Below are 13,939 nucleotides of genomic sequence, written 5' to 3' on the forward strand. Positions count from 1 at the left end.
ATCCCAGTCCCAGTCCCAGTCCCAGTGCCAGTCCTGGAGCTGATCCAAATCCCAGTCCCAGTCCCGGTCTTGGAGCCGATCCCAATCCCAGTCCCAGTCTCAATCCCAGTCCTGGAGCCGATCCCAATCCCAGTCCCAGTCTCAATCCCAGTCCCAGAGCTGATCCCGGTTCCAGACCAGTGCTGGAACCACCCCTGCTGCCCATTCCCAGCCTGGTCCCGGTCCCAGTCCCGTTCTCGGTCCCAATCCCAGTCCTGGAGCCAGTCCCAATCCCAGTCCCGTTCCCAGCCCCGTTCCCAGCCCGGTCCCGGTGGGTGCGGATCCCTGGGGCGGGGAGCGGCGCCGCGGCCGCACCGCAGCTCCCGGGATGGCAGCGCTGCCCCCGGGCACTGCGGGAGCGGGGGGACACCGGGGTGGGGACACCGGGATGGGGACACGGGGAACGGGCGACCCGGGCAATGCGACCCGTCCTCCCGCGGCCGGGAGAAGTTTGCCGGTGCTGCGGGGCGGCAGCGGGGCCGGCAGCGGGCGGGATGCGGCGCCGAACCGGCTGCGGATCGGGGCGCGGATCGGGGCCGGTCCGAGCGAGGGTCGGGACCGGTCTGGGTGCGGATCCCGGGACGGATCGGGGCCGGTCTGAGGGAGATTTGGGGCCGGTCCTGGTGCGGATCGGGGCCGGTCTGAGCGAGATTTGGGGCCGGTCCTGGTGCGGATCCGGGGACGGATCGGGGCCGGTCTGAGCGAGAGTCGGGACCGGTCTGGGTGCGGAACGGGGCCGGTCTGAGCGAGATTTGGGGCCGGTCCTGGTGCGGATCCAGGGACGGATCGGGGCCGCTCTGAGCGAGGGTCGGGACCGGTCTGGGTGCGGAACGGGGCCGGTCTGAGCGAGATTTGGCGCCGGTCCTGGTGCGGATCCGGGCGCGGATCGGGCCCGGTGTGAGTGAGGGCTGCTCTGGCTGCGGATCGGGGCCGCTCTGGGCTGCGCATCCCGGCTCGGGTGGCTCGCGGTGGCGCTCCCGGTGCGGCTGGCGCTGCGCATCCCGCCTCGGCGCGGTCCCGGTGCGCATCCCGGCTCGGCAGCGGCCCCTCGGGGCTCCCTCCCTCCCCGTCTGCCCGGTGCCTCCCTCGGCACTCACCGTCTGCTGCAGGTCGGGGATGCCGATGCGCACCACGATGGCGCCGGGCGCGGGCTCCTCCATGCGCGCCGGGGCCGCCAGCTTGGGCGAGCGGGGCCCGCCGGGGCCCCGGGCCGGCTCCAGGCGCGGCTCCTCCCGCAGGCCGGGGCTCGGCTCCCCGCTGCTGACGGCGGCGCGGGGCTGGCGCTCCGGCGGCGGCTCCGGCGGCGGCGACTCGGGGCTCTCATGCTTGCTGCCCGCGGGGCTCAGAGGCATGCTCCGTGCGCCGCGGCGGGCGGCCCGCGCCCGCTCCGCTCCCGCACCGGCACCGGCACCGGCACCGGCTCCGCACCGCGCCGGGGCCGCGCTCAGCGCCCGCCCGGGGCCCTGCGGGGGGAAGGCAGGGGTCAGCGGCACGGCGGGACAGCCCCGGGAGAGGCATCCCGGAGCCCCGAGAGGGAGCCTGGAGTGGCAGAGCCAGCCGGGAGAGGCCGCGGGAAGCGGCGTTCCCGAGGGAGGGGGGAATCTGGGAAGGGACCCCCGGGATGGACAGGGACACCCCCAGAGGGACCCTCGGGAAACATCCCCAGGAAGGGCCGATCCTCGGGAAAGGTCCAGGAGTGAATTCCCAACCTCCCCAGAGGGACCCCCGGGAATATCCCCCCAGGAAGGGCATTCCCAAGGGTGGAGAAATCTGGGAAGGGACCCGGGAACCCCCATTCCCAGCAGGGATCATCCCTCGGGAATGGATCCCCAGGGTGGACAGGGACACCTCTACCAGGACCCTCTGGAATTTCCCCCAGGAAAGGCCACTCCTAAGGAGAAATCTGGGAAGGGACCCCCAGGATGGACACGGACATTCCCACAAGGACCGCCCAGAAATACCCCCAGGAAGAGCCATTCCCAAGGACAGAAAAATCTGGGAAGGGACCCTGGAACCCCCATTCCCAGCAGGGATCGTCCCCTGGGAAAGGATCCCCAGGGTGGACACGGACATTCCCACAGGGACCCTCTGGAACTACCCCCAGGAAGGGCATTCCCAAGGGTGGAGAAATCTGGGAAGAGACCCAGGAACCCCCATTCCCAGCAGGGATCATTCCTCGGGAAAGGATCCCCGGGATGGCCATGGACGTTCCCACAGGGACCCTCTGGAAATACCCCCAGGAAGGAGAAATTTGCCAGGAGAAATCTGGGAAGGCACCCACTGGATCCCAAAAATTCCCACAGCAGGACCCGTTCCCGGGAGAAATCCGGGATCAGCCCCACTTTTCATGTGGAATCTCCTCAGGAATTCCATGGAATTCCCCAAGCTGGGCCCGTTCCCAGGAGTTTTCTGGGATCAGCCCCACTTCTCACACGGAATCTCCTCAGGAATTCCATGGAATTCTCCCTGTAGGACCCATCCCCTAAGGGGACCCCACAAAGGGATTTTGGAACCCCAACCCTGCTCCTGCATGGAGTGTCTCCAGGAATTCCATGGAGTTCCCCAAGCAGGCTCCATCCCCTAAAGGGACCCCGCAAAGGAACTTTGGGATCCCACCCCGAGGGATGAGGAAAAAGAGCGGGAGAATCCCAAAATTCCCACCAGGAAAACACACACGGGAAGGAGAAAAATCGGGATAAACAGGGAAAACCACAGGATCCTCCTGCCCTGTGGCCTGGGATTTACAGGAAAACCCTTTGGATCCCTTTGGATCCATGCCCCAATCCCATCCCAAATTCTCCTCCCCCTTTCCCAAATCCTGGATTTGATTTATTCCCATTTTTTCCCCTCTCTCTGCCTCGTTATCCCCCAAATGGAGCGCTCCAGATGGCGATCCCTGGGATTTTTCCCTTTTTTTTTTTTTTTTTTCCGCCCTTCATTAATTCCCAATAATTTCAAGGCCCCGGCTGGGAAAGGTTGGAAAGAATTCCACGGCGGAATAATTCCCCAAATTCCGTTTTGTGGAGTCGTTTTCCCTCCTTAAATCCACTTCTCTGCTCACAAAATCAAAAAAAGAAAATTCCACTTTTTTTTTTTCCCAATGAATCCGTGGAATTTTAGGAATTACAGCCCAAAGAGTCTCATTCCGACAGCAGGGGGAAAAAAAAGTTGGAAAAGCTTCCAAGGGAGCTAGAAAAATATTCCAAGATTTTTTTTTTTTTCCCTGGCAGTGGCGTCTTTCTTGGATTTCTGAGAATTCCTTGGATTCCTGAACATTCCCTGGATTTCCAAACATTCCCAGATTTCCTGCCCCTCTTCCCATCATCTTGGGATTATAAATCCGGAGCCTTGCCTGAATCCCAGCGCTGGGAGCAGCAATTCCAGAGGGAGCAGAAATTCCAGAGGGAATCCAGCTGGGGGAACCCTGGGAAAGGGCAGCGGGATGGGAAGACCTGGAAAGGATTTTTGGGAATTTTTGGGAATTTTTTTTTTTTTTTTTTTTTAATTTTCAGATTGGATTGGAGCTTTTCAATGGGATTGGAATTTTTCCCTAGGATTGGAATTGGATTGGATTGGGATTGGAGCTTTTCCCTGGGAATTGGAGTTTTCCCCCAGAAACTGGAGTTTTCCTGGGATTGAAACTTTTCCCAGGGAATGGAATTCTCCCCTGGAATTGGAATTTCTCCCTGGGATTGGATTTTTTCCCTGGGCCTGGCACTTTTCCCTGTTGGAATCCAGGTTAAATTCCCTCCCTTTCCCAACTTTCCCAGTTTTCCCAAGCCCAGGGAGGGCTGGGAAGCTGCTGCCTCCTCCCCGCTCCCACATTCCGATCCAGAAAATCCGGGATCCTTTGGGAAAAGGGTTTTTGGGAAGCAGCTGGCTCAGTGTGTGCCCAGGTGAGGCTGTTCCCGAGCTTTTCTGGGAAAAACAGCCGGGAATGACAGGGCCAAGGGGGACCTCGCATCCTGCTGGGATCACTGGGATCACTGGGATCGGGCCCAGGAGGAGCTGGGAAAATCCCAACCGGGATTTTCCACTCCTGGAATTGTCCCTGCCCAGCCACATGGGAGAGAGGTCCTGGATCCCAAACCATTCCTGCTCTTCTTTCCAGGGATCCCGAACAATTCCTGCCCTTCTTTCCAGGGATCCCAAACAATTCCTGCCCTTCTTTCCAGGGATCCCAAACAATTCCTGCCCTTCTTTCCAGGGATCCCAAACAATTCCTGCCCTTCTTTCCAGGGATCCCAAACAATTCCTGCCCTTCTTTCCAGGGAACCCAAACAATTCCCACACTTCCAGCAATCCCAAACAATTCCTGCCCTTCTTTCCAGGGATCCCGAACAATTCCTGCCCTTCCAGGGATCCCAGACAATTCCTGCCCTCCCAGATCGGGATCCAACCCTTTGTCTCCAGCTGCCAAAGCCTTGCCTGGATCAGGGATCCTGGAAGGATCAGGAATCCTGACCTTCACCTGGAAGGATCAGGGATCCAATCCCTCTCCTGCAGAGACCTGGGAGCCCAAACCCTCCCTGGAAGGATCTGGAGACAATCCCTTTCCTGGAAAGATCTGGGAGCCTGGAAGACCCAGGGAGCTCAAGCCTCACCTGGATCAGAGATCCTGGAAAGATCAGGGATCCTGGAAGGATCAGGGATCCAGTCCCACTCTGGGGAGGATCAGGGATCCAGTCCCTCTCTGGGAGGATCAGGGATCCAGTCCCTCTCGGGGAGGATCAGGGATCCAGTCCCACTCTGGAAGGATCAGGGATCCAGTCCCTCCGTGAAAGGATCAGGGATCCAGTTGCTCTGGGGAAGGATCAGGGATCCAGTCGTTCTCTGGGAGGATCAGGGATTCAGTCGCTCTCTGGAAGGATCGGGGATCCAGTCCCTGTCCTGGAAGGATCAGGGATCCAGTCCCTCTCTGGAAGGATCAGGGATCCAGTCCCTCTCTGGAAGGATCAGGGATCCAGTCCCTGCCCTGGAAGGATCAGGGATCCAGTCCCTCTCGGGGAGGATCAGGGATCCAGTCCCTCTCGGGGAGGATCAGGGATCCAGTCCCACTCTGGAAGGATCAGGGATCCAGTCTCTGTCCTGGAAGGATCAGGGATCCAGTCCCTCTCTGGAAGGATCAGGGATCCAGTCCCTCTCTGGAAGGGTCAGGGATCCAGTCCCTCTCTGGGGAGGATCAGGGATCCAGTCCCTGCCCTGGGGAGGATCAGGGATCCAGTCCCTCTCTGGGAAGGATCAGGGATCCAGTCCCTGCCCTGGAAGGATCAGGGATCCAGTCCCTGCCCTGGAAGGATCAGGGATCCAGTCCCTGCCCTGGAAGGATCAGGGATCCAGTCCCTCTCTGGGAAGGATCAGGGATCCAGTCCCTCTCTGGGAAGGATCAGGGATCCAGTCCCTCTCGGGGAGGATCAGGGATCCAGTCCCACTCTGGAAGGATCAGGGATCCAGTCCCTGTCCTGGAAGGATCAGGGATCCAGTCCCTCTCTGGAAGGATCGGGGATCCAGTCCCTGTCCTGGAAGGATCAGGGATCCAGTCCCTCTCTGGAAGGATCAGGGATCCAGTCCCTGCCCTGGAAGGATCAGGGATCCAGTCCCTCTCGGGGAGGATCAGGGATCCAGTCCCTCTCGGGGAGGATCAGGGATCCAGTCCCTCTCGGGGAGGATCAGGGATCCAGTCCCTCCCTGGAAGGATCAGGGATCCAGTCCCTCTCTGGGAGGATCAGGGATCCAGTCCCTCTCTGGGAGGATCAGGGATCCAGTCCCTCTCGGGGAGGATCAGGGATCCAGTCCCTCTCTGGGGAGGATCAGGGATCCAGTCCCTCTCGGGGAGGATCAGGGATCCAGTCCCTCTCTGGAAGGATCAGGGATCCAGTCCCTCTCGGGGAGGATCAGGGATCCAGTCCCTCTCTGGAAGGATCAGGGATCCAATCCCTCTCGGGGAGGATCAGGGATCCAGTCCCTCTCGGGGAGGATCAGGGATCCAGTCCCTGCCCGGGGAGGATCAGGGATCCAGTCCCTCCCGGAAGGCTCGGGAATGTCGCTCGGGCCCGGCGCGGGGACAATCGGCGCCGTTTGTCACCCGCGGGGCCGCTCCTGAGTGACCCTGGAACCCTCGGGAATGGGGACACGGGGACGCGGGGACGCGGGGACACGGGGACTGTCCCGCTCTGTCCCCGCCGCGCCACCCCCGCGGGGCCGGCAGTGCCACCGGGGCCGGTCCCCGGCGCGGTGCCAGCCCCGTGCCAGCCCTGCCAGCCTGTCCCCGCGCTTATCTGGGCACGGGGAGGTCACCGCTGCTGTCCCCAAGCCACGTGACAGGGACACGGAGCGGCCCGGGCCAGCCCCGCCGTGTCCTCTGTCACCGCGGGGGGGTCGGGGACAAACCGGGCGGGGACAGGGACAGGGGACAGGGGACAGGATCAGGATTGTCCCCCTGGAGTCCCCGCCCGTGCCAGGACACGGGGACAGCGCGGGGAGCATCGATCGCCCGCGGGTGGCCGCAGCGTCCCCGCAGTGTCCCCGCAGTGTCCCCAGCGCCTGCCGGGTAATTCCATGGATTTTTCCTCTCCCGTTTTCCCAGGGGCACTGGGACACCGCGGAGGGGCCGGGCGCTAAAGGGCGAGCGCCACCCCCTTGGGGACACGGGGACACCGGCGGGACAAGGGAGGACATCCCGGGGACATCAGCGTCCCCAAACGTCCGGCACAGGGACAGGGCCACCCCTGAGCAGGGCCGGGCTGGGGGCGATCCCAGGGATCCCGGGCGGAGGTTTTTGGGATTCTCCAGGTTTCTGGAATAGGACCAGGGAACGACGGAACGGTTTGGGACGGGCATTGACAATCACCCAGTGCCACCACCTGGGGACACCTGCCACTGCCCCGGGCTGCTCCGACCCCATCCCAGGGATGCAGGGGCAGCCCCAGCTGCTCCGGCAATTCCTTCCCAAAATCCCACCCCAAACTCCCTTTTCCCAGGGAATTCCCTCCATTCCCAGCTCTCCCAGCCTGGGGTTGGATCCATCCCCACCCCGACTCTGCTCCAGGAAGGAATTTTGGGATCTGGGGGCTTCACTGGGAACCTCGGGACTACAGGAAGGGTCTCCCTTCCCTTCTCCATCCCCAACTTCCATAAAAATCCCTCGGGATGGATTCTGAGCCTCCTTGATCCCAGAATCCCGGAATGGTTTGGGTGGGAAGGGACCTCAAAGCCCATCCCATTCCAACCCCACCATCCCAGGCTGCTCCAGCCTGGCCTGGGGCACTGCCAGGGATGCAGGGGCAGCCCCAGCTGCTCTGGCAATTCCAGCCCAGCCAGGAATTCCTCATGGCCAAGATCCCATCCATGGCTGCCCTCTGGCACTGGCAGCCATTCCCTGGCTCCTGTCCCTCCATCCTTTGGGATTTTTCCCTCTCCCTGTTTCCTGCAGCTCCTTCTTTAGGCTGGAAGCCTAAAGTGGGTCAGCCTGGAGCTCCTGTGTTCCAGGATGGACATTCCCAATTTTCCCACAGCTCCTGATTTCCAGGATGAACATTCCCAATTTTCCCAGAACTCCTAATTTCCAGGATGGACATTCCCAATTTTCCCAGAACTCCTAATTTCCAGGATGAGCATTCCAAATTTTCCCAGAACTCCTAATTTCCAGGATGAGCATTCCCAATTTTCCCAGAGCTCCTGATTTCCAGGACGAGCATTCCCAATTTTCCTGCTGGAGCTGCTCCCTCCCTGCCCGGCCCTTCCAGGATGATCCCAAAGTTTGGTGCCACAAAATCCCAAAATTCCCGGTGGTCCCAGCCCATGGAGAGGGGTTTGGGGACAGGAGAGGCATTTGGGGACAAGAGAGGGATTTGGGGACAGGCCCCAGTTTTGGGGCCTCCCCCATCCCGGGAACAGCCCCTCTGGATCCAGAACGGATCAGGAATGTCCCTCTGGATCGGGAATGTCCCCCCATTTTGGGAATGTCCCCCCATTTTGGGAATATCCCCCCGGTTTCAGCAATGTCCCCCTGGATTGGGAATGTCTCCCCTGTTTCGGGAATGTCCCCTGGTTTTGGGAGTGTCCCCCAGTTTCAGGAATGTCCCCCTGGATCGGGAATGTCCCCCCCAGTTTCGGGAATGTCCCCCCGGTTTCGGGAATGTTCCCCGGTTTCGGGAGTGTCCCCCTGTTTCGGGAATGTCCCCCCTGGATTGGGAATGTCCCCCAGTTTCGGGAGTGTCCCCTGGTTTTGGGAATGTCCCCCCTGGATTGGGAATGTCCCCCTGTTTCAGGAATGTCCCCCAGTTTCGGGAGTGTCCTCCTGGATCGGGAATGTCCCCCCTGTTTCGGGAATGTCCCCCCGCTTTCGGGGCTCCCCCATCCCGCTCCGTATCCATGGGAACGTTCCCGGCACCGTCACCATGGAAACCGCAGCGCCACGCGCGGCACTGCGGGACCTGCGCACCTGCGGGGACAGACGGACAGGGACAGGGGGACAGGGACAGGGGGACAGGAATGGGGACAGGAATGGGGACAGGGGGACAGGGACAGAGGGGACAGAAGGGACAGAGGGACAGGGACAGAGGGGACAGGGACAGGGGGACAGGAATGGGGACAGGAATGGGGACAGGGACAGAGGGGACAGAGGGGACAGAGGGGACAGGGACGGGGGGACAGGGGGGACAGGAATGGGGACAGGGGGGACAGGGACAGAGGAACAGGGGGACAGGGGGGACAGGAATGGGGACAGAAATGGGGACGGGGACAGAGGGGACAGAGGGACAGAGGGGACAGACAGACAGAGGGACAGGAATGAGGACGGGGCAGAGGGACAGGGGGACAGGAATGGGGACAGATGGGACAGCAACAGAGGGGACAGAGAGGACAGTGACAGGGGGGACAGACACAGAGGGACAGGGGGACAGGAATGGGGATGGGGACAGGGGGGACAGGGGGGACAGGGGGACAGGAGGACAGGAATGGGGACAGGGGGGACAGGGGGGACAGGGGGGTAAGGGGGGACAGGGACAGAAGGACAGGGGGACAGAGGGACAGGGGGACAGGAATGGGGACAGGGGGACAGGGACGGGGGGACAGGGACAGAAGGACAGGGGGACAGAGGGACAGGGGGACAGGAATGGGGACAGGGGGGACAGGGACAGAGGGGACAGGGACAGAGGGGACAGGGGGACAGGGATAGAAGGACAGGAATGGGGACAGGAACTGGGACAGGGACAGAGGGGCAGGAATGGGGACAGACAGGACAGCAACAGAGGGGACAGAGGGGACAGAGCTGTGCTTGCACGGGACACGGGAAATCCCTGCCAGGGCTGGAGCATTCCAGGATCCCAGAGATCCCGGAGATCCCGGATGCCCCGGGTGGGGACAGCCCCTGGTGTCCCGCAGCTCCCGCGCGGAGCAGCGGCATTCCCGTGGAGCGGGACAGGAGCCGGCCCGGAGCCCCCAGCGCCACCAGGGACACGGGGACAGCGCGGGGACAAACAACTCCCGCCTGGAAGCGCCCGCAATTCCCGCTCCCATCCCGGGAAACCCCTCCGAGCGCCGCCCGCGACAGCTCGGTGGCGGCACTGCCGCGTCCCGTCCCCGCCGCCACCCCCGCGCTGACCCCGACACCAGCGGGAATCTCCGGGAATTCTCCCGCGGGAGCTGGGTCTCACCTGTCCCCGGGAATCCCGCGCCGCCCCGGGGCTCGGAGCCGCCCGGAGCCGGATCCAGCCGGGAAAAACATCCCGGGAGCGGCGCGGCCCCCCCGGCGGCAGCGGGCCGCTAATGGGATCAGCCCCGCTCCATCTGCTCGGCGCGGCCGCGGCCCTAATCCCGAGCCCGCAGCGCCGGGAGCCCGGGAATCGCGGGAGATTCCCTCCGGGAACCGGGGGCAGGCTCCGGGAACGGCGGGGAAACGCTGGGAGCGGGAGACGATGAGGGAATCACGGAGGAGTGGCGGGAATCGGGGGGGAATTGCGGGATTCAGGGAGAAACGCTGGGAATTTGGAGAAATTTTGGGAATCGGGGAGAAATTCTGGGAATCGGGGAGGAATTTTGGGAATTGGGGAGAAAGTCTGGGAATCAGAGAGAAATTATGGGAATTGGGGAGGAATTACAGGATTCATGGAGAAATGCTGGGAATTGGAGAGAAATTCTGGGAATCGGGGAGGAATCCCATGAATCAGGGAGGAAATGCTGGAAATTGAGGAGAAATTCCAGGAATCGGGGAGAAATTCCGGGAATCAGAGAGAAATCCTGGGAATCAGAGAGAAATGACGGGAATTGGGGAGGAATTACTATAGGAACTGGGGAGGAAGTCTGGGAATCAGGAAGGAATTACAGGATTCAGGGAGAAATCCTGGGAATTTGGAGAAATTTCAGGAACTGGGGAGAAATTCTGGGAATCAGAGAGAAATTCTGGAAATTGGGGAGGAATTCCAGGCATCAGGGAGGAATTCTGGGAATTGCAGGGAAATTACAGAAATTGGGGAGAAATTCTGGGAATAGAAATTATGGGAATCGGGGAGGAATTCTGGGAATCGGGGAGGAATCCCAGGGGTCAGGGAGAAATTCTGGGAATCATGGAGAAATTCTGGGAATCATGGAGAAATTCCATGAATCAGGGAGAAATTCTAGGAATTGGGGCAAAATCCCAGGCAGTGAGGTGAAATCACGGGAATCGGGGAGGAATCCCTGGAATGAGGGGGAAATCCAGGAGTTACAGAGAAACTCCAAGAATGACAGAGAAATCCCAGGAATCAGGGAGAAATTCTGGGATAAATTCCGGGAATCCCAGAGAAATCCCAGGAACTGGGGCAAAACCTCAGGAATCAGGGATAAATCGCAGGAGTTGGGGAGAAACCCCAGGGATCTCAGAGAAATCCCGGGAATCGGGGAGAAATCCTGGGGAGCGGGGAGAAATCTTGGGAATCAAGGAGAAATCCCGGGAATCGGGGAGAAATCTGAGGAATTGCAGAGAAATCTTGGGAATCGGGGAATGGCGCTGTCGCCCCGCCTCAGCGTCCCGCGGGTCTGGCACCAGCGGGGACTCCAGACGCGCATTCCAGAGGGGGAGCAGCTCGGGAAAGCTCCCACATTCCCGCATTCCCACGTTCCCACATTCCCTCCCACGGCCGGCAGGGAAGGGCCTGCAGCGCCCGGAGCGGGAAAACGGCGTCGGGAATGGTCGGGAACGGCTTGGAATGGCTTGGAATGGCTGGGAATGGCCGGGAATAAAGCACTGGAGGAACATTCCAGAGGTTCTGGGATGAGGCTGGAGCCGGGAGAAGCCCCCCGGGCTCTGCTGGAATTCCCGCTCCTTGGTTTGATCCCCGGTTCCCAGGATTTCATCCCAAAGCCTGGCATGGGCAGGGAAGGGGCCGGGAACTCCCGGGGTGCTCCTGTGGGAATTCCCGGCTCATCCCTGGGATGGGATGGGATGGGATGGGATGGGATGGGATGGGATGGGATGGGATGGGATGGGATGGGATGGGATGGGATGGGATGGGATGGGATGGGATGGGATGGGATGGGATCAGCCCGGGGACAGGAGCTGGAATCCCAAATCCCAGCGATTCCCAGCACTGGGAATGGCTCCAGGTGGGAACGGCGGGAGATTCTGGGGCTGGTTTGGGATTGGGATTGGGATCAGGATTGAGATCAGGATTGAGGTTGAGACTGGGATCAGGATAGGGATTTGGATTTGGATCTGGATCAGGATCAGGATTGAGGTTGACATTGGGGTCAGGATTGGGATTGAGATCGGGATTGAGATCAGGATCAGGATTGAGGTCGAGATTGGGATCAGGATCGGGATTGGGACCAGGATTGGGATCAGGATTGAGATCAGGACTGAGGTTGAGATTGGGGTCAGGATTGGGATTGAGATCGGGATCAGGATCAGGATCAGGATTGAGGTTGAGATTGGGATCAGGATCGGGATTTGGATCTGGATCAGGATCAGGATTGAGGTTGAGATTGGGGTCAGGATCAGGATTGGGATCAGGATCAGGATTGAGGTTGAGATTGGGGTCAGGATCAGGACTGGGATTGGGATTTGGATCTGGATTAGGATGGGGATCAGGATCAGGATCTTTTCCAGCGACAGAGGAGCTCTGAGGGCCACAGGAAGAGGTCAGAGCAGAGACTGGGAAAATCCCTAAGGAAAACCCCCCTGGAGGGAGGATTGGATCAGGAGGATCAGGACACTTTTCCTTTGTCACCTCCATGGGACATCTGTCCCCTCCCTGTCCCCATCCCAGTGTCACCAGTGCCAGGGGCAGCCCAGCCACATTCCCGTGGGATTTTCCGGGGGGGACCTGCCCAGCCACAATCCCATGGGATTTTCCTGCTGGTGTCACCCCCTGGAGCCACAGCCGCTCCTGCCTCGCTCACAGCCGGCACCGCTCGGAGCCTTTCCAGCCTTTCCCAGTTTTTCCTGCTTTTCCCATTCCCATTCCTGCCCTCAACTCTCCACACCTGAGCCAGGATCGCTCTGAGCTCTGCCAGCCTTTTCCAGCCGTTCCCATTTTTTTCCCAGTCTTTTCCGGCCTTTCCCATTTTTTTCCCAGTCTTTTCCAGCCTTTCCCATTTTTTTTCCCAATCTTTTCCAGCCTTTCCCATTTTTCCCAGTTTTTTCCAGCTTTTCCCAGCTTTCCCAACCTTTTCCAGCTCTTTCCCATTCCCATTCCTGCCCTCAGCTCCCCACACCTGAGCCGGGACCGCTCTGAGCCCCGCCAGTTTTTCCCAGTCTATCCCAATTTTTCCAGCCTTTCCCATTTTCCCCCAGCCTTTTCCCATTCCCATGCCTGGAACGGGGCTGCCCTGAGCCCTGCCCGCCTTTCCCAGCTCTTCCCATTCCCATTCCTGCCCCCATCTCCCACCCCTGATCCCCAGCGGAGCTTCCCGGCTCGTTCCTCCACCCCAGGGGCTGCAGGGCCATTCCCAGACACATTCCCGGCTGGATCCCCTGCCCCAGAGCCATTCCTGGCTGCATTCCCAGCTGGATCCTCCAGCCCAGGGCCATTCCCAGCTGGATCCTCCAGCCCAGGGCCATTCCCAGCTGGATCCTCCACTCCAAGGGCTCCAGGGCTATTCCCAGCCACATTCCCGGCTGGATCCCTCATCCCAGGGCCATTCCCAGCTGGATCCTTCCCCCAGGGCCATTCCCAGCTGGATCCTCCACTCCAGGGGCTCCAGGGCCATTCCCAGCCGCATTCCCGGCTGGATCCCCCACCCCAGGGCCATTCCCAGCTGCATTCCTGGCTGGATACCCCACCCCAGCCCACATTCCCAGCTGGATCCTCCAGCCCAGGGCCATTCCCAGCTGGATCCCCTGCCCCAGGGCCACTCCCGGCCGCATTCCCGGCGATCCCAGGGAAAGGCTCACCTGGCAGGAGAGTCACGGGCCGGGCTCACAGCGCTCCCTCCTCATCCACCTGCGGGGGGACAGAGGGGACACGTCAGAGCATTCCCGGGAACGGGAGCGCTGGGAAGGCATCCGCCAGGGGTGGCAGGAGGCTGGGAACGGGAGAATTCCCAGAAAAGGGACAGCAGGGACAGGGAAGGGCACCTCTGGGGTCACAAGGAAGTCAAAATTCCGAGCTGTGAGAATTCCTGACACAAACCCATCCTTATCCCGAGAATTCCTGACACAAACGCGTCCTTATCCCGAGAATTCCTGACACAAACGCGTCCTTATCCCGAGAATTCCTGACACAAACGCGTCCTTATCCCGAGAATTCCTGACACAAACACATCCTTATCCCGAGAATTCCTGACACAAACCCATCCTTATCCCGAGAATTCCTGCCACAGGATCCCATCCTTTTCCCGTGCTGGCCCACTGAGAGCCCCAGGGAACATCCCAGGGATCAGGGAGAGGGATAATGGATGCAGGAACCTGGCTCAGCAGGAA

The 13,939-nt window shown here is 60.6% G+C and overlaps 1 protein-coding gene across 1 annotated transcript in view; it reads right to left on the bottom strand.

The window, feature by feature from the left end:
• Positions 1 to 13,939, bottom strand: part of SHANK3 (SH3 and multiple ankyrin repeat domains 3) — a 123,780-nt gene that overhangs the window by 97,558 nt on the left and 12,283 nt on the right. Inside the window, exons 2-3 of the mRNA XM_038153588.1 lie at positions 13,412 to 13,460; positions 1,137 to 1,502 (exon numbers count right to left, since the gene is read on the bottom strand). Of these exons, the coding sequence (XP_038009516.1) occupies positions 1,137 to 1,391 (255 nt within the window). The 5' untranslated portion in view covers positions 1,392 to 1,502; positions 13,412 to 13,460. The remainder of the gene's footprint in view (positions 1 to 1,136; positions 1,503 to 13,411; positions 13,461 to 13,939) is intronic.

The sequence above is a fragment of the Motacilla alba genome, chromosome 1A (assembly GCF_015832195.1).
Source record: "Motacilla alba alba isolate MOTALB_02 chromosome 1A, Motacilla_alba_V1.0_pri, whole genome shotgun sequence".
In the NCBI taxonomy this organism is placed as follows: domain Eukaryota; kingdom Metazoa; phylum Chordata; class Aves; order Passeriformes; family Motacillidae; genus Motacilla; species Motacilla alba.